Source organism: Mandrillus leucophaeus, unplaced genomic scaffold, assembly GCF_000951045.1.
Source record: "Mandrillus leucophaeus isolate KB7577 unplaced genomic scaffold, Mleu.le_1.0 Scaffold5, whole genome shotgun sequence".
NCBI lineage: Eukaryota > Metazoa > Chordata > Mammalia > Primates > Cercopithecidae > Mandrillus > Mandrillus leucophaeus.
Genome location: NW_012105364.1, coordinates 11,853,073 through 11,874,385, shown reverse-complemented (window position 1 = coordinate 11,874,385; position 21,313 = coordinate 11,853,073). Strand labels below are relative to the sequence as shown.

General features: G+C 36.1%; 1 protein-coding gene across 4 annotated transcripts; it reads right to left on the bottom strand.

The window, feature by feature from the left end:
• Positions 1–1,270: 1,270 nt before the first annotated feature.
• On the bottom strand, positions 1,271–19,329 carry NDUFA5 (NADH dehydrogenase (ubiquinone) 1 alpha subcomplex, 5). Of its 4 annotated transcripts, none has more exons than XM_011995949.1 (5): positions 18,847–19,329; positions 18,476–18,520; positions 11,282–11,398; positions 5,852–5,917; positions 1,271–2,453 (listed from the first exon to the last, which is right to left on the bottom strand). In XM_011995949.1, the coding sequence occupies exons 1-5, from the start codon at positions 18,865–18,867 to the stop codon at positions 2,352–2,354; spliced, it is 351 nt and encodes a 116-aa protein (XP_011851339.1). In that variant the 5' UTR covers positions 18,868–19,329; the 3' UTR covers positions 1,271–2,351. The 4 variants fall into 4 exon arrangements, with proteins under 4 accessions (XP_011851339.1, XP_011851341.1, XP_011851340.1 ...); XM_011995951.1 differs by lacking the exon at positions 18,847–19,329 and adding an exon at positions 18,706–18,835; XM_011995950.1 differs by lacking the exon at positions 18,847–19,329 and adding an exon at positions 18,697–18,717.
• Between the last annotated feature and the right edge of the window lie 1,984 nt (positions 19,330–21,313).

The window sequence follows — 21,313 nt, the reverse complement described above, 5'->3', positions numbered from 1 at the left end:
GAAAGAATTAAGAACCAAATTGCAATACCTTTTAGATACCTATCCCATTAACATAATCTGCCTATAACCAATATGCAGCTCTTTGCAGAAAATGAAATCCAGTTTACTACTTCTGCTCATGTTTGTTCTTTACAGATATTTTGACAGAAAAAGTCAAGCAGCAGGATCTAGGTTCGCTTGGTACAGCCCATACAGCACAGGAAGGAGTCACAACATCCCAAGCATATTCATAAACAATAATATAACAGGAGCATCAGTTCTAGAACCAGACTGCCTGGGTTCAAACTTTAGCTTCCCATCTTACTAGCTATGTGACCTTGGATTTGTTATTAATCATCTCTTGGTTTCAGTGTCCCCAGGGCCCCAAGTTGCATAATTGCAGGGGAAAACTACTCATGTAGGGTTCTGGTCTCTTATCTAGAAAATGAAGATAATTTGCAATATCACTCTTAGGGTTGCAGTGCAGGTTAATGAGTGAAATTAGTCAGGTACTTATGATAGTGTCTGACATTCATATTAAAGTCTCAATAAACATTAGCTATTATTGTTATAATATTATTTTTACAATGACTATTATTCTACAATTAGCATTTCTAATGCAAACACCAGGAAGGTCCCCTTTTAGCAAAAAAGTTCAGTAACACTGTTGGTGACATAAAAGATGCCCAAGAATCATGGCAGAAATAGGACTGAAAGTATGACAAAAACACAACAAGCCATCTTTGTTCCAAAGGACCTGAAAAAAAAAATGGTTGGCTAGAAAATTACCTTGAAAGTACCCAGGCAAACACATTTTTAGGATCATGTTTTAATAAATATATTATATATTCAAGAAATGTTTAGAACTGAAAATGTTGTTATAAATCATATTCTACTTCTTTTACAGCATTAGAAATAGGCCATTCTAAGAACAGGCCAAACTTGCCTCAATGTACTCATTAACAATACTAGAATCATGAGAATGAGAAACCTTCTAACTCCCCCTCTAACACTTCCCCACAAGAAGGAGACTTCTTGCACTCTAACCTCTAAGAATCCATCTTATTTAATATTTATTTAGTATTCATGTTACAGCTCTATGAGGGGAGAAATATACTGGAAAGAAGGAAAAATACCATTTTTTTCTCATTCTGAGCAAATGTGCACGTGTGTGCGCGCACACACACACGTATATACAAAACCCCACAAGAGTATAATATTATCTATGAAGGAAAGAGATACCAAGTTAAATTTAACCAAGTATTTAGAAATGACAGGGAGCTAGGAAGAAAAGGCGAAAACACATGTAATTTTATTTTTAACCTTAAGCTTGCCAACTTCTTTCCCTGAACAGCATTTGTCTTGTTTTGATACCCACCTACAGTTATATTAGAAACGTACTGCAAACTATTTAGTGATTCCACTTTGAATTTAGTCACATGACTAAGATGTTTTGAATATAAGCCTATCCGTATGCCAGATACAAATTTCAGGAACTCTTAATGTCTCTTCTTTTACAGAAACTCTACCTCTATCCTGATGTAATTAGGTTGATTAAGAAAATTAAAGGCCACGGGCCAGAAAACTAACTTCCACAAATGCAACAAAAGGAAAAGTTTCTCCAATAACCTCTATGAAATGGGAAATCTTTCTTTTAAGTACTAAGTCAATTTCTTCAACTGTACAATGTATTTGAATTTGATGGTTTTCAAATATAACATAGTAACAACAAAATATAATAAAGACTATAAGAAAACAGAGTAAATGATATAATTCAAAAAATAATGACTAAAATAAAATGACATTATGGATTTTGTAATCCAACATATAATTATATATTTAAGTTTTATTTTACATACATAAGATCACAGCTAAGGAGGTTAACCATAATTTCAAATTTTATCACCAGTCACTTGTGCCATTTTATCACATTTGAAAATACTCACTCGTATTATTTACTTCAAACAGTGATCTATAAATTTGTTTAGACTATATTAAGGACCTTTTCTTCTTCAGGATAACTTAAAAAAATTAAATGACGTATTGAACAGACTACTGAAGAAACTTTACTTTTTAATTATAGTCTCTGCATTGAAGATCTGTAGGAATTTTTCTTTAATAATTTTCAAATCTTCCCATGACCTCTCTGTTCATAGAAATATCATCTTTGAAATAATTTGTGTGAATACTTTATAAATCAAAAATGGATTCACATGACCGTATTACCATAATCACCAATTTTAACAGTCTCCTAGATATTTTCTATATCACTTTTCTTGATTATAAAATGTCAGTAAGATGAAAACACTCTTAATATAACAGTATATTTAATTACATCAGTTTCCCATCAACACATCAAAGTCACTTAATAATTATATTGGCCATTTCCACTGATCGGCAGGAGGCTCTTCCACTAATGGCTCCCATGGTTTCCAGTCCCTCATTTTTCTTGCCAGAATTAGTTCACGTTCAGCCTGTGAATACAAATTTTTTAAAAGATCATTGGATTTTACTCTTCAACAGATATTTATGAGAACTAACAACTGATATTTAACTACTGGATACTACTTTCATTTAATATCTCATAATCTATTCTACCATCAAATGTTGAATATTAAGTAATTAAATTACCTTAATTCTCACAGCTACACAATCAGAAGAAAGAATATCTTTTGATGTCTTCTATTTGATTGAAATTGGCTACAATGTTTAAAAGTTTAGTTGGTGAGGTTTTTTATCTTAATAATATTTCACAAGTTTTTTGAGAATCAGAAGTATGTCTTTACATCTATGTCAGTGACTTTCAAACTTTATTTTACCATGGCCCACAGTAAGAAAATATGTTTTATTGTAGGTTCCACAATATAAACATATAACTAAAATTTTTAAATCATTATCTTTACTAGCAGTGACACGTTCTTTTTTCTATTGTGTTTTTTTAATGCTAATCACTATCTAACTGATTCCATCACCCATAGTCACTTGAGACCCAGAATTTATAAAACAGTGATCTGTGGAATGTAGAACACAATAAGTGTATAAAAAATATTTACTAACTGAATAAATTCCTTAATTAAGTTATGTTTCATTTAATTTTTCCTTTCAAACACAACTTATATTTAACAAATGCATTTTAGGTAGCTTTTAATTTCATATTTTTTCTACAACAAAAAAATATTTATGACAACTCCAGCCAACCTGTAAGATGAATATTATTAAACACCTGTCAAGATGTTACAAAAGAAATTCAAACACAGAATAAGTGCTTGGATTATATTAAAGGTAATTATTATTATACAGTTAAAAGATAATACCCCATTTGTGCCAGCGGTCCCAAAAGTCAATCTATGTTTACAAGCAACTGTAAAAAACAATGAGTTAAAGAGCAGATGAATGGAAATCAGGGGTAGAGGTATTACTAATGCCAAAAGGAGAAAATAATTTAAATACTGATGAAATATTTCCTAAGGTTGCCCTGGGTCTCTTGAACATCCAGTGCTTTCTCAATCTCCCCCAGGCATTATATATAGGGCATGAGGAGGGCAACCAGCCCTCATTCATCCTTGAGAATCAGCCCTATCTCAGGAACCTGAATCCAGCTGCCCCTGGCCCCTGATGCCTATTTCCTCCTTCTTCTCTGGCTTCTAACACACTGTCATACCACCCATCTAGAAATGAGACTGTCTAATATGTTAGCCACTACCCATACATAGCTATTGGGGATTTGAAATGCAGCTAGGTCAAATTCAGATGTGCTGCAAAGAGTAAAATGCATACCAGAGTTTGATGACTTCATATAAAAAAGAATGTAAAATATCTCAATATTTTTATGATATGTTTAAATAATATACTACATATACTGAGTTAAAAAAAAATTACTAAAACTAATTTACCCTTAATACTGACCATGAAAACATGGGGAACTGCACCGCTAACTTAAAAATACTTAATATGCCTTAAACTCAATTCCATGAAAAATTAATATCTCAACTAGATAAAGTCATGATCAAAGTGAAATCAGGTGGTACAGAAAAGACAAATAGGTATAGGACAACAGTATAAGGTTTGCGGCAAGTTCCTGTAACACTGTATCTAGTACCATAGCCTACCTGACAAATGAATATAAAGGCCAGGAAAATAGGCCTTTGAATAACTGAAAGTCTACATTCACAGAAAGTTGTCTAAATGCTGTACTCCTCTTTTCCCAGGGCCATCTAACAATTCTTTTGATTTGGTATATCATGTCTGTTGGTGATATACCTCCCTAATCTCCAATAGTACCCAATATTTCCTTTTATCTGTCCTTCAATCAACAGTAAGAAAACATTAGAAAGGGTTACATTTGAAAAAAGATACAAGAAAATAAAAATTAAATAAAACAGAATTGAGTATTTATCAGATGCTTATAAGACAAAGACATTCTAAACCTATAATATGGGGGTTGCAGGGGTGTGGAACAACAAAATTTCACCAAATAAAAAAAAATCTGAGCTGGGAAAGGTGGCCACGTCTATAATCCCAGCACTTTGGGAGGCCAAGGCGGGCAGATCACCTGAGGTCGGGAGTTCGAGACCAGCGTGACCAACATGGAGAAACCCCGTCTCTACTAAAAATACAAAATTAGCTGGGCATGGTGGCACATGCCTGTAATCCCAGCCACTCAGGAGGCTGAGGCAGGAGAATTGCTTGAACTCAGGAAGCGGAGGTTGCGGTGAGCCAAGATCGTGCCACTGCACTTCAGACTGGGCAACAAGAGCAAAACTCCGTCTCAAACAAACAAACAAAAAAATTGAAAACCTATACATGTGAGGGAAAAAAACCCATTTGAGAGGCATAAGCAGGCTTAAAAAAGTACGTGCAGACAATGTCACAAAAGTTTAAGGTTAATATCTTTTATTATAAAAAGACACTCATATGGATAAATGACACAAAGACTAAATGACAGAGTAAAAATATTAATGATATAATTTATAAAATATAAGAACATATTTTTAAAGCTTAACCTTACTAGCAATTGGAGAAAAAAGACGCAAAACTTAAAAAAAAAAAAAAAAAAAAAGAGGCATCATTCTTTTCCCATAGATGCTTTAAAAAACTAACTATGGAATATTCAAAATAGTATATTTCCAGTCTATTTACATCAGTAACCTATCTACTTCTATAACCTACCTATGACCAAAGGAAAAGAATTAAAATTCAGATTAAACAAAACTAAACTGTAGTGTTTGTTCTCTTGTCTAAGTAGCAGGTATAGTGAGAGGAGAAGAAAATTTCCCAATAGAATAAGATTTAAAATAGTCTAAATGTAATTAATAATGTTAATAACTTTTCTAATCTCAATCTCTTCCTAATCATGCTTACATTTTACTACTCAATATTGTATGTCAGGGTTAGTATTTGGGAAGTAATGCAGAATTAAGCTCTCAAATATACTATGCAATTGTTTTTTAACTTGCTCAAATGCTCAAGAACCAAAAATAAAAACAAAAGTATATTTTAATTTTATAATTCAAAATGTCTGTATTTTTCCCTACTAAAAATATGCCACACTCTTAAAATAAGACACAACTATTAAAACAACAGTAATATTGCGTTACCAATTTAAACTAAGGTTAGGCCAAGGAGAACATGCTGATTAAATTAAAAGAGTGTCAAACTCCAGGCTTCTAACAGAAGTCTCACAAATTCATGCTATAATCAACAATAAATACTATAATCAACATATACATGAGAAGCACCACATTTTCTATATGTGATTAGTCTTACATATTTGATGAGTTGATATAAATAAGGAAATTTAGTTTTCCTTTCATTCTGGAATGTCAGTTGTGTGTCTCTATGAAACCAAACACCTAGTCAACTTTTTCTTTACCTGAAGAATCACCTCTTCTAATTGACCACTTTGAAGTTGGTCTTCTAATTTTTTAACATCTGGTTCCTATAATTTCAGGGAGAAAAAAAAAATTAAAGACGCATACTCTCTGAAAGTTTCAATATCCTGTATTTTAAAATTCCTATATAAAAACACTTAAAAATACAACTTTTCATGCATCATACTCTTTTTACTAAATATTTGGTGAAAATTCATTTCACCTCTGCTATTTTATTGCTTTTCTGTCTTAATATTGAAAAGTGCTAAATGTTTATTGACAAGCTGATCAAGGGACAGAAATACAATGTCAAATTCTGTCTTCCTAAAACAGATTTTAAAATATGACGACTTTGCTTTCTTAGTATTTCCTATATTTCCTCTGAGAGCGTTAGAATTAAAAATAAATGCTACCTTATGACCCAGAAATTACACTCCTAGGCATAACGCCAAACAGAAATGCGTAATATATATATACACACACATATGTGTCTGTATATGTGTATGTGTATATGTGTGTGTGTGTATATATGTTTTATTTTATTTATTTTTTTTTTTAATTTTTTTTTTTTTTTTTGAGATGAGTCTCGCTCTGTCCAGGCTGGAGTGCTGTGGCACAATCTCTGCTCACCGCAAGCTCTGCCTCCCAGATTCAAGCCATTCTCCTGCCTCAGCCTCCCAAGTAGCTGGGACTACAGGTGCCCGCCACCACGCTCAGCTAATTTTTTTCCATTTTTAGTAGAGATGGGGTTTCACTGTGTTAGCCAGGATGGTCTTGATCTCCTGACCTCGTGATCCACCCACCTCAGCCTCCCAAGGTGCTGGGATTACAGGCGTGAGCCACCCTGCCTGGCCGCATAATATATTTTTTAAAAAACATGTTTGAGAATATTCACAGCAGCACAAATTACAGCCCCAAACTAGAAATAACCCAAATGACCATCTGTAATAGAATGGATCAATTAATTATAATATTTGGATATAATACTTCACAGCAATGAAAATGAATAAACTGTATGCAATAATATAGATGATTCTCTTAACCACAGTATTAAGCAAAAGCCAGAGTATAGTACGTACAAGACAGTACATGCTAATGATTTCACTTATATAAAATTCAAAAACAGGCAAAAGGAAGTCCAAATAGAGATTAGCTTTACAAGTAGTAAATTGAAGGGGAAGAGGCAAGGGTTTGGTTATTCTGGAAAAGTCCTTTTTTTCTACACATTTGTAATGTATATAATTCTTGAATAAAAGTTTTTAAAAACAAAATGTTAATATAGTACCTAGAACATTCAACGACATTTAGTTATTTTCTAGTAAACTGAGCTTTTTGAGCCAGAAATCTGTAAATATACCCACATACGTAAATAAGGCTTTGTCATTTCAGGGTGTTTTTCTGGCCAATAAATGGAATAAAGAGGGACAAAATAAGACATTTTGTTTTTCAACACAAGACTTGATGTGTTACTGCCTCAGAGTATCTGCTGGATGGCCCAGGGTATCTGCATCACTTGTTCCTTCACCACCTTTCAAATCTTTGCTCAAATAACACCTTCTTATTGATAACTACTGATAATTTATTTACATTGTGACAGGCTGAATAACACCACAAAAAATATACATGTATTAACTTCTAGAAACTGTGACTGTTACTTTATACAGCAAAGACTTCACATATATGATCAAGTTAAGGATGCTGACATAGGGAGATTTTCCTGAATTATCCATATAGTCCCTAACTGCAATTATAAGTGTCCTTATAAGAGAGAGGGAGGGATATTACACACAGAAAAGGAAAAGGTAATGTAACCACAAAGGTAGAAACTGCAGTGATGAGACTACAAGCCAATGAATGCCAAAAGCACCAGAAGCTGAAAGAGGCAAGAACAGATTCTACCCCATATTCTCCAAAGCAAGCACAGCCCTGACACCACCACCTTGATTTGGGTCCCTGATGTTGATTTCCAACTTCTTGCCTCCAGAAATCTAATAAAATAAACTTATATTGTTTTAAGCCACAAAGTTTGTGGGAATATTACAGCAGCCATAGTAAAGTAATACACAGTGTAACATCCCCCATCCCACAATGGTACACATTTTCCTTGTTTTATTTTCCTTCACTGCACTTACTATTTTCTAACACACTATGTACTTCTTTACTCACTTTTTACTTTTTTTTTCTTTTGGTCTCCCATCACTAACACGTAATCTCCAAGAAGGCAAGGATTTTTAATCTGTTTTGTGCCAACTAAGCACAAGTTTCCATGCTAGAACCACACATGGCATGTAGCAGTCATTCAATAAATGTTTCTTGGTGAAAGAAGTGAATACAAAAAAAACAGTGGAAAAGGGGGTAAAAAGGGGAAAAAGTAATGAGCATGTTTGAGACAGATTATTTACAGGGAATTAACTCATATATGAGACCAAAAATCAAAAACAAAACAGGGAAGCTGGCCACTGTTTTAAGAGACTCGGGAGAGTGAAGGTAAAGAAGGCAAGGAATGTTCAACAACACTTTCAGTTCAGAAAATGCCAGTGTTAGGTGAACAATTCAAAATTTGTCTTACTGATAGTGAATAATGTGATTTTTAGTCACCAATGGCATAATACCATTAAACTTGATAAGGTACCATGTACTGAATGCTCACTATATACTTGGGACTATGTTAAGCTTTTACATACATTACCTCATTCAGTTCTAACAAAAAGTGTTCAAGGTGGGTATTATTATACCCAAGTTATAAATGATGAAATTGAGACAGAGAACATTAGCAATATGCCAAGTCACTCCACAAATAAGTATTAGAACTAAGATGAAAATCTTGGACAGGGACACAAACCAATGCTTTTCACCAAAATATTACTATCTCCCTAGTAATAATCTGAAAAAAGAAAAAAGTTACTTTTATTTCTACTTTAGGCTTAGTAAATAGATATTGTATAATCATGGCAATATTCACTGAAGATTTTGTGTGTGGCTCTATGCAGGATTAAAAATCTGTGACAATTTTACCAAAATCAGGAATCAGAGATACAACTGTTAAGTGTTTGGGGTTATATCTAGCCTTTTGGATAAAGAAACATTTCTAAGGAACCTTGTGTTTCAGGTACTATGCTAGAGTCTAAGGATACAAAGTTGAATCCAATATCATTAACAAGTAGCTTATGGCTGGTGGAGACATAATACAGTTATGACCAGTAAAACGGAAAGGAGGTAACGAAGTTGTCAAACTCTACTTAAGAAAGTAAGAAAAGGTTTCACAGAAGAAGTGATGATTTATAAAGAAAAAGTAAGAACTATCAGACAAGGTAAAGGCATTCCAGGAAATGAGAAAATATAAATGAACACAAAAATAAAAATGCAAGGAATCCACAGAACTGCCAGCAGTTTGGTATTGCTTAAGAATAGAGTATAAAACAAGAAGCAACAGCATATGATTGAGAAAATAACCAAGAGCCAGAACTTAGAAGGTCTTCTATACCATGTTAAGGACTTTACCCTGTTAGGCCAATGGTTCCCAAACATGGCCATACATCAAAATCATGCAGATAAAGGTAGCTAAGTAAGTTTCATACAACCAGTTCAACATATATCCTTAAACTCAGCCTTTGAGAAACACTGAACAGAAAACCACAGTAAGATGTTAAGCAAGACAGTACAGTTGGCCCTCAGGATCCATATCTGTGGATTCAACTGAGAATGGATTCAACCAACCACAGATGGAAAACATTAAAAAAAAACACACACACAATAAAAATAACAATACAGCAATTTTTAAAATACAGTATAACTATTTACATAGCATTACATTGTAGTAGGTATTATAAGTAAACTAGAGATGATGTAAAGTATACAAGAGGATGTGAACAGGTTATATGCAAATACTATGCCATTTTATATAAGGGACTTGAGCATCCTTGTATTTTGGCATCCATGGGAATCCTGGAACCAATCTTTCATGGATACCAAGGGACAACTGTACCATCACAAGATTTACATATTGAAAAAAAAATCACTCTATTATTGGCTATATGGTAGAGCATGTAATGAAGTATAATGGAAGTACAAACAGATCAATTAGTTATAAAGCGGTTTAAATAGCAGAGAAAAGGATTTTAGAACCAGTAAGTAAAGAAGTATGAGAGTAAACCCTTCTTTGGTTGAAACTGGCTATGGGAGAAAACAGAAAAATAGGGCAATAAGTAAAGAAAAATATAAGCATATAGGTTTTTTTTATTTTAAGATAGGAACAAGCTAAAAATATTTGAGGCTATTTGAAAGATGATGATAAAATGGGAGAGGCACTGGGTGCAGGTGGCTCATACCTATGATCCCAGCACTTTGGAAGGTCAAGGCAGGAAGGTCACTTGACCTTCCAAAGAGTTTGACATCAGCTAGGGCAACACAGTGAAACTCCACCTCTACAAAAAATTTTAAAAATTAGCTGGGCATGACGGTGAGTGCCTGTGGTCCCAGCTACTTGGGAGGCTGAGGTAGGAGGATTGCTTGAGACTGGCAGGTCAAGGCTATAGTGAGCTGTGATCATGCCACTGCACTCTAGACTGGGTAACAGAGTGAGACCCATCATATAATACAATACAAAAAACAATATAAAACAAACCACATGTTTTGTTGCATACCTAACAAAAGATAGGAATTCTCTTTAAACTGTATAGTCTGGTAATCTAATAAGAAGAAATATGTGTGCCTAGGATCACTTATGCATGTATATAAATTTCCTTCAGAGTTTTTAAGCACTATTTTAGATAATTACATAGAGTCCATTTAATGATTGCTAGTGTGAAAATTTAACAATAGTGCAATACAGTTTGGTATGAATCAGCAGTCTAGACTTTTATTAACTGCTATTTAATAGCAGTTAATAAGTATCCATGAAAGATTGGTTCCAGGATTCCTATAGATGCCAAAATACAAGGATGCTCAAGTCCCTTATATAAAATGGCATAGTATTTGCATATAACCTGTTCACATCCTCTTGTATACTTTAACTGCTAATAGCAGTCTAGTCTTTTTGATAGGTTTCTTTGGGAAAAAAAATGCCCTTTTTTTGTTTTTCTTTTATTGTTCTCTAAGATTAGAAAAACGAGATCAAGACTGATATATCCATAGACAAAAAGCAAAAGATCAATAAAGGACTAAATAGGGAAGAGAGGTAAAAGGAACAGCTACAATGTTACTTCAAGGAAGGATCTGATCCTACTCTCAAACTCCAGTATATAACAGAGCCCTGCATATAGAAAACACTCAATAAACAAGAGTTTGCCGAATAAAAGGGAGGAATGGGAAAAGAGCACTGAAGGAAGGAGAATAGAAGAAAAATGTGTAGGATATATAAAAAATGAGGAACTAAACTTTTCGGTTAAATGATACCACAAATCCAAGAAAACAAAACTGGTTTAGCTACTTACCGCTTTAACCATAGCCAGCTTCTCATTTGTAATCTGTTCTGTATACTTTCTATATGCTGCATTTTTAGGGATTTCCGTAAGAACATCAAGAATCTTTGTGTACAATATACTTAGCCTCTGAAAAGACAAACCATACAAATTTCCATAGGTTAAAATATTACCAAAGACTTTTGTAAGTCTTTAAAAAGTCTTTGTAAGACTTTAAAAAGTCTCATAGACAAAACAAACAAAACTCACATCTGTTTTTTTTTTTTTTTTTTTAATTCTTCTTTGCTGTGACTTCTTTATGTCTGTGCCCTATCTACACCCTTTACAACCTAGGAAAAACCTGTATATAAATGCGGGAACATTCTGTATTTTCTATGTATAACAAGTTCTAGATAAGTGAAAGGTATGATAACAAGTAGAAACAAAACTAACTAATGACCTTTTTGGAAATCAAATCATTTACCAAATCTGTATTTTTCTTCCTTCCTTTCTTTCTTTTTTTTTTGAGATGAAGTTTCACTCGTTGTACAATGGCATGATGTCGGCTCATTGCAACCTCCATTTCCCGGGTTCAAGCAATTCTCCTGCCTCTGCCTCCAAAGTAGCTGGGATTACAGGTGGCCGCCACCACACTTGGCTAATTTTTGTATTTTTAGTAGAGCTGGGGTTCTGCCATGGTGACCAGGCTAATCAGAAACAAAACTAACTTATTGCTAATGACCTTTTTGGAAATCAAGTCATTTACTAAATCAGTAGTTTTCTTTCTTTCCTTTTTTTTTTTTTTTCCCCTGAGACAGAGTTTTGCTCTTATAGACCAGGCTGGAGTACAATGGTGTGATCTCGGCTCACTACAACCTCCACCTCCTGGGGCAAGTGATTCTCCTGCCTCTGCCTCCCAAGTAGCTGGATTACAGGTGCGCACCACGACGCCTGACTACTTTTTGTATTTTTAGGAGAGACAGGGTTTTGCCATGTTGGCCAGGATGGTCTCAAACTCCTGACCTCAGGTGATGTGCCCACCTCGGCCTCCCAAAGTGCCGGGATTACAGGCATGACCCCACCTAGCCTGAATCAGTATTTTTCAAAATGAAGTCCTAAGCCCTGCAAATTCTTTTTTCTTTTTTTTCAATGTTTCTTATTTGAATTTCTGTAGAAATAAACACATATAAGCATTACATCTGTATGATCAAATTTAACTAAATATAGTCATAATACTTCAGTGTTCTCGCTTCTGATTATGAATGAGTTATGACATAAAGTCTGCATAAAAGGCTCAACAGAAAAAGTAGCAAGAGAACTGAGTCAATGCATAGCATGTATTGAAGCATACTGAACTTAAACTTCAGTATAGAAATCACTTAGTAAGAAGTTGATCCTCTCCAATTTAAATATATAATGCATATATTAGTTTTTAATACAGCATTTTAATTAAGTTTTAATCTGATCTAAAATGCAGGTTTAAAATTTTCATCTTTCAAGACAAAAATATATCAGTTTCTAGAGAAATGCAGATGAAAATGGGATGATTAATATAGAAGAAAAGAAAAAAATGTTATGAATAGGATGGAAATTTAATTTATCATCCAAACTTGGACACTTATGACAGTGAAAAGATACCTATTAATCATTATGCCAAACCACAGGTATAAACCAGATTAGGTGAAACAAACAAGACATGATCACTCCAGGAGCAAATCTCAATAATTACAAGTATATAAACCCTTCTCCTCAAGAGCAACCTTTAAAAAAAAAAAAATGTGTGCAGTCCTCACTATTGACAATAGCAAAGACTTGGAACCAACCCAAATGCCCAATGATAGACTGGGTAAAGAAAATATGGCACATATACACCATGGAATACTATGCAGCCATACAAAAGGATGAGTTCATGTCCTTTGCAGGGAAATGGATGAAGCTGGAAACCATCATTCTCAGCAAACTAACACAAGAACAGAAAACCAAACACCACATGTTCTCACTCATAAGTGAGAGCTGAACAATGAGAACAAATGGACACAGGGAGGGGAACATGACACACCAGTGCCTGTCAGTGGGTGGGGGGCTAGGGGAGGGATAGCATTAGGAGAAATACCTAATGTAGATGACGGGTTGATGGGTGCAGCAAACCACCATGGCATGTGTATACCTATGTAACAAACCTGCACATTCTGCACGTGTATCCCAGAACTTAAAGTATAACTAAAAAAAAAAAAAAAAAATTGTGTGCGGCAACAGGGTAAAGCAAAAATAAAAAGCAGGTAAGCTGTAAGTCTGCCTTTCTTCATGGTCCAGGACACATAGTCCTCCTGCACAAATAACTCACAATCTTCCTGTGCCCAGCTATCACCAGACCCTCCCCTGATAGCTCACTGCAACCTAGGTGTTATCAGTACTGCACAAAGCTCTCTTCAGCACACAGCACAAGCACCATCCTTTAAGATCCCCAGCAAGCCTTTGCTACTTGCAGTCAGCTCCTCTTCTGCTGACTTGTCAATAGCTTTCTTGCAATGTATTTTCATACTTTCTCTAATAAATCTGCCTTTCTTTACCTCAAATGTCTTGGTAAATTATTTTTACCACCACGCAACACCAGCCCCAGACAGTCGCCACCCACGGCAAAATATACTCAGTACTCCCATGTACAATACCACACTGTTTGCGTATAAAGATAGACTGGACATGGATCACACTCCAATATGTTTAAGGTACTATAGAGTGTACTTATCTGTTCTCATGCTGCTAATAGAGACATTCCCAAGACTGGGTGATTTATAAAGGAAAAGTAGTTTAATGAACTCACAGCTCCACATGGCTGAAGAAGCCTCACAATCATGGCAGAAGGTGAAAGAGGGTCAAAGGCACGTCTTACATGGCAGGAAGCAAGAGAGTCTGTGCAGGAGAACTGCCCTTTATAAAACCATCAGATCTCATGAGACTTCTTCACTATCAAAAGAACAGCATGGGAAAAACCCACCCCAAGATTCAATTACCTCCCACCAGGTCCCTCTCCCACGACACATGGGGATTATGGGAGCTACAATTCAAGATGAGATTTGGATGGGGACAGAGCTAAACCATATCACAGGGTAAGATATAGAAGAGGAATAATAATAAAAATGATAAAAAGAAAAAATAAGTGTGTGTTTGGCAGGGATGGGGAAATACGTAGATCAAAGAGATATTATAATACTCAGCAATGGTTAAGGGTGTGCTAACCAGAACCTAACTGCTTGAGTTTACACTGGCTCCACTCCTTAGGTGCACTGAACAAGTTATTTCCATCTCTGTGCCTCCTTTCCTCATCTGTAAGATGGGAATAATACTGCTTCATAGGGTATATATAACTTAGAACAGTAGCTGGTACACATTAAGTTTCACTAAGTATTAGCATTATTTTTCTATAGCAGAAGAATTCACTTCAGCTGAGACCAGAGAAGGGTTCATATTTCGAAAAGGTAGCATCTAAGATAGACCCAGACGGATGGTAGATCATAGAAACTTGAAGATACTGGAAAAGGCAATTACATAGAGAATACATAGAACTGAATGGCAGAAAATACAGCGAACATAAGGAAGTGGTATACAGTTCTCTTTTCTTGAACTGTGCTGTCCAAAAGAGTAGATGCTAGCTAAATATGGCTATTGAGCACTTGATATGTGGCTAGTCCAAACTGAGATGTGGTATAAGTATAAATACAAACCGAATTTTGAAAATTTAGTATGAAAAAAAAACCACTATAAAATATTGTTAATTTTTTTTATTATATACTGAAATGGCAATATTTTAGATGTGTTAGGGTAAATAAAATAATTAAATTTTACCTTTTTCTTCATTAAAAAATTAGTCCTAGAAAATTATAAATTACATACAAACATGGCTTACATTTAAGGCTCGCATTATATTTTTATTGGACAGCACTTGGTTAGAATACAGTAGCTCCCCTTTACCCATCTGTGGTTTCATTTTCCAAGGTTTCAGTTACTAATAGTTAATCTCAGTCAGAAAATATTAAATGAAAAATTCCAGAAATAAACAATTTATAAGTTTTAAACTACATGCCATTTAAAGTAGTGTGATGAAATCTCACACTATCCCACTCTGTCCTTTCTTTTTTTTTTTTTTTTTTTTTGAGACGGAGTCTCACTCTGTGGCCCAGGCGGGAGTGCAGTGGCCGGATCTCAGCTCACTGCAAGCTCCGCCTCCCGGGTTTACGCCATTCTCCTGCCTCAGCCTCCGGAGTAGCTGGGACTACAGGCGACCGCCACCTCGCCCGGCTAGTTTTTTGTATTTTTTAGTAGAGACGGGGTTTCACCGTGTTAGCCAGGATGGTCTTGATCTCCTGACCTCGTGATCCGCCCGTCTCGGCCTCCCAAAGTGCTGGGATTACAGGCTTGAGCCACCGCGCCCGGCCCCACTCTGTCCTTTCTTCAGCACAAGAGAGTAGTACATTACAATAAGATATTTTGAGAGAAACAGACCACATTCACATAACTTTTATTACAGTATATTGTTGTAATTGTTCTATTTTATTAGTTGTTATCTCTATCTTTTTTTTTTTTTTTAGACAGGGTCTCAGTCCATCACCCAGGCTGGAGTGCAGTGGCATCATCACAGCTCACTGTAGCCTCAACCTCTGGGGCTCAAGCAATCCTCCTGCCTCTACCTCCCGAGTAGCTGGGACTATAGGTGCACACCACCACACCTGACTAATTTCCGCATTTTTTGTAGAGACAGGGTTTTGCCATGTTGCTCAGGCTAGTCTTAAACTCCTGGGCTCAAGCAATGCACCCAGCTCAGTCTCCCAAAGTGTTGGGATTACAGGCATGAGCCAGCATGTCCAGCCTGCTTATCTCTTATTGTGCCTAATTTATAAATTAAATTTTATTACGGGTAGGTATGAAAAAACATAGCATACATAGAGTTTGGTACTATATGTGGTTTTCTGACATCCACTGGGGATTTTGGAATGTATTGCTGTACAGGACACATAAGTAAATACATAGGAGATAAAGTTGGAGAAAATGTCAAATTATAAGCGGTTCTGCACTGCAAGTTAAAGCATTTGGGCTTTATTCTGTGGACAATTAAAAGATTTAGAAGAGTCATATGATTAGATTAGGAAAATTAGCTTTGTTGTATTGAGTTAAAAGGACTGAAAGAGAAACAAGGCAGAAAGGCCAGTAAGGAGGTTGTTGCAATTCTCTAAACAAGAACAAGGACCTGAACTGTGGTAGTAACAACAGAAATAGTAAACAGGAGTCAGACTGGAGAGCTGTTATAGAAAAGGATCAGCAAAAATAATAATAATAATAAAAATCATCATTGAAATGAATACGAGAGTACAAAAGAAATAACAACTATGATGTCCAAATTCCCAGCCTAGGGAGCAGAAAGATATGAAACTATCAAGAAAAATACAGCCCACAGAGGAAGAAATATATTTAGAAGGGAAAAACCATGAGTTCAGTTCTTTACAACAATGACAATAAAGTTATTACGAAATCAAATATATTTAGAAGGGAAAAACCATGAGTTCAGTTCTTTACAACAATGACAATAAAGTTATGAAATCATAGTAAGTGCAAGACACTCATTCAACTAACACTATTTACTGAGCACATACTATGTGACAGAGTTCTAGCAGTGAAACAATTAAAAATCCCTGCCTTCCTTAAACCTACATTCTAGTAGAGAGATAACAAAATAAAACAGTAGAATAGTGAACCGGAGGGTCACAATAAGAACCTTGTCTTTATTTATTTAGAGTGAAATGGAAAGCCACTACTTTTAAGGAAAGGAGAGATCTGACCCTACCTTATATTTTAACAGACTAACTCTAGTAGCCTGGCTGGAAAAAAAGACCAAATGGAGGCTGTGACAAGCATTGAGAGGCAGTTAGGAAGTGAATGCAATTATCCACATCAGTGATGATGGTGACTGAGGAAGACGGTAGCAGCAGAGGAGGTAGTGAGATGATGTCAAAATCAAGATATATTTTGAAGGTGGAACCTAGAGGATTTACTGAAATAACAAATGTGGAGTGTAAGAGAAAGGAAGGAATCAAAGATGATTTCAAGCTTCTGACCTGAGTCAAAATAATTGAGCTGCCATTAATTGAGATGAGCAAGCCTGAGAGAAGAGCAGGTTTTAGGCAGAATATCAGGAATCCCATTTCGGACACGTTAAGTTTGGGCTGCCTGTCTGACATATACAAGTGGAAATGCCCACTAAGCAATTAAATATTCAAGACTTTCATAAAGGAAGAAGTCAGTGCTTTACATGGAAATCTGTTACCAGTGTAGAGGTGGTATTTAAAACTGTTCTCTATTTGGATTTGCTCTCTCAGTGACTGAGTACAGGTGGAAAAGAAAAGGTCCAAGAGCTAAATTCTGAGTAAGTCAAATTTTAAAAGTGGGCATAAGAGAAATAACCAGAAAAAGAGAAAGCCAAAGAGTAGGGGGGGAAACATCAGGAGACTGGGGGAGTCCTGAAGCCCAGTAAAGAAAGCGCATGATGGAGAAAGTGTCAAATGTGTCAAAAAACGCTGCTATTAGGTCAATGAAGGTGAGAAAGATGAGCTGACCATTGGATTTGGCAGCACGGAGATAACTGGGGAACTTGAAAAACGCCAAGGGTGACTGAGTGCATTCAAGGTGAATAAAAAAGAAATTGGAGAAAACAGAGATAACTCTTTTGAGTTATCTGTAAAGAGAAGCAGAGAAATGGTGCGATTATAGAAGGGAAAAGGATAAAAAAATCTTGTGGGTTTTTTTGATGAAAACATTCGTGAATACAAATGGAAAAGACCTATAGAAGGAAAAGCGGGCAGTACCTTCAGTAAGCTTAAATATATGTAATCCAACTCACCAAAGCATAAACGGTGAGGCGGGGAGAAAAGATGGAAAATGGAGATATAAATTTGAGATGGCGCTGACAGAAGCACGTACAAGTGAAGCCACGAAAATGTCAAGGAAAAAGTCAACAAGAAAACTGGCTTAATAAAGGGGTCATGGCAGAAATAAATAAATAAAAATGCGACATCGGATCAACGAAGTAGGTGGACAGCGCCCGTAACTCAAGAGCTCACCCGGGTTGTAATTAAGGGCTTGAAATATCAGTATCCCGTTAACCCTGCAATAAGCAAAGTGACAGGAATTTAGTCTTCTTTGGGAATTCAGGAATGAAGAAAGAACAAAGGTACATACCTCGTGTGGAGTACTGCACACAGCCAATCCCACAAGGCCAGTGGTCTGTTCAAAAACAAAACACGATTCATGCTGTTTACTACGATTTCCATACGTCCAGCACGCTAAGGAAATACAAAACCACGAATCCCCCGGCTAAAACTGGTCTAAAGCCAGCTACTGGTCTCTCAGTCCCGCTTGTTTGGAGCTTTTTTTCTGACTCTCCGAGCGGAACCACTAACCGGCCCTACCAGGTAGGGCATGCAGAACGAGTCCCCGAAAAGCACCGCCGAACCCGCGACAGTTAGGGTCAACACCCGCGGGAATTAGGGCTATCGGACTGAGACCACCCCAACAGTCTAAATTCCAACAGTGACCTCCATTCGTCTCACCTTCTTCAGCACACCCGCCATGACAGCTCCGACGAGTCGATGACGCACAGCCCCTTGGGAACAATTCTCAGACCTGCTCAATCGACCACCGAGGTCGCCACTCTGTCACCCTGGAAACAGCTTAGCTCCACCCCCTCAGGATCTCCAAAGGAGCAAAGACTCTGCCCCGCCCATCCTAAAAGCGAAAAATTGACGCATGCGTGATGGGCATGCAAGCCTAAAGCTAAGGCAGAATACGATTGGGGAAAGAAAGGGTTTCTCGGGTGTGTCTGCTCCTGTTCCTGCCACTGCTGACGGCTTGCCCCAAGATTGAGGGAAACATTCCCGACTACCAAAAAACTCCAGTCGCTGTAGGAACCTGCACTCTGCTTAACTGTTGATGCATTCCTCAACTTTTCTCTCTCAGTTTAGTAAAATGAAGGTGATAACGGAGCTTGAGCATCTTCTGAATTGACCTCTCAGCAGCAAGTTAGTTCTTCGCACAAGGATATCAGTATTCTGTGTCTTACGAACCAAAGCCATATGGAGTGTGTGGTCATTTTCCATCACTCTTTTCGATTTCACTGGCTGAAGTACATCATCCTTTTTCTCATTTTTTTCAGTTGAAGTGGTATCAGACCATACCACTTTTTCCTATCTCCACAAACACTGACCACTCACTATGTGTCAGTTACGGGGATATAATTTCTAAAATGGGATTGTACATCCTGGAATTCAAAGAATAATGAAGGAGGCGTGTATTAATAAATAATTTGGTAACTAAAAGAAGTTGGTGCAAAGTGTAATGGTACCAGGGAAAAGGAAATAAATAAAAAGTGTGGGTGACTGGAGTTAAAGAAGGTATTTTCTAAAAAGTCAGTAGGTGAAAAGAACAAATTAAGAAAACACAAGTACAAAGGAAAAGAGGTTAAACAATGTATCTATAAATTCCAGGTGATTTTATGTGATTGGAAAGGTGGGTTTGATTGTTAAGGTAAACTGGTTAAGATCATGAAAGGTGTTGTTTGCCATTCTACAAAATTTGAATTTTATTTTGTAAGGAATGGGAACAATGAGAAGACTTAAGCTTCTAAGTGACACCATCAAATTTGTGTTTCAGATACACAAACAATTTTGGCAACAATTGAAGAGAATAAGTTGGAAGAGATGAGGCCTTTCATTAGAGGCATGAGACTAGAAAAAAAGAAAGCTAAAACAAAAGCAAACCGAAGAGAGGAAATGATAAAGATTAGAAAAGAAAGAGACAGAATATCAATAAAGAAAATCAATGAAACCAAAATTGGCAAATCTTTAGTGAAACTAAGAAAAAAAAAGAGAGAAGATTCACTACAAGCAAGAATAAAAGAACCATCACTAACAGCCTTACTGAAATAAACAGGAATAAGAAGGAATACTATGAACAACTATGCTAAAAAAGATAGATAAAATGGCCAGATTCCTAGAAAAACACAAACGAACTAAATCAACTCAAGAAGACATTTAAAAAAAATCTGACTAGATCTAACACAATTAAAGAAATTGAATTAGCAAGAAAAAAACCTATCCAGAAGGAAAAGCACAGGTCCTGATGGCTTCACTGGTAAATTCCACTGAACAATTAAAGAATAACCCTTCAGAAACTATTCCAAAATATAGAAGAGGAGGAAACAATTTACAACTATTTCTATAAGGCAAGTATTACTCTGATTCCAACCAAAGAAATCAACAAGAAAAGAAAACTTCGGCCAGGCACGATGGCTCATGCCTGTAATCCCAGCACTTTGGGAAGCTGAGGCGAAAGGATCACCTGAGGTCAAGGGATCGAGACCAGCCAGGTCAACATGGCAAAACCCTGTCTCTACTAAAAGTACAAAAATTAGCCAGGCCTGGTGGTGCATGCCTGTACTCCCACCTACTCGGGACGCTGAGACAGGAGAATCACTCAAACTCAGGAGGCAGTAGTGGCAGTGAGCCGAGATTGGGCCATTGCACTCCAGCCTGGGTGACAGAGCAAGACTCTGTCTCACAAAAAAAAAAAAAAAAGAAAGAAAAAAGAAAAGAAAACGTCAGGCCAATATCCCTTGTTAATAAACACAAAATACTCAGAAAAGTACTACCAAACCAAATTCAGTAGTGTATGAAAAAAATATTATACGCCATGAATAAATGATATTTATTTCAAGAATACAAAGTTGGTTTAACATCCCCAAATCAATTAATCTAATGTACCATTGAATACAGGACAAAAATTATATGATAATTTTAATAGACGCAGAAAAAGCATTTGACAAATTTCAACATGCTTTTGTGATAAACAAGCTGGGAAAAGAAGAGAAATTATTCAACCTGATAAAGATGCTTAGAAAAACCCCACAGCTAACATCATACTTAAGAGTGAAAGACAATTCTTTTCTTCTAAGATCATTCACAAGACAAAGATTTTTCCACTCTCACCACTTCTGTTCAACAATATATTGAAAATGTTAGC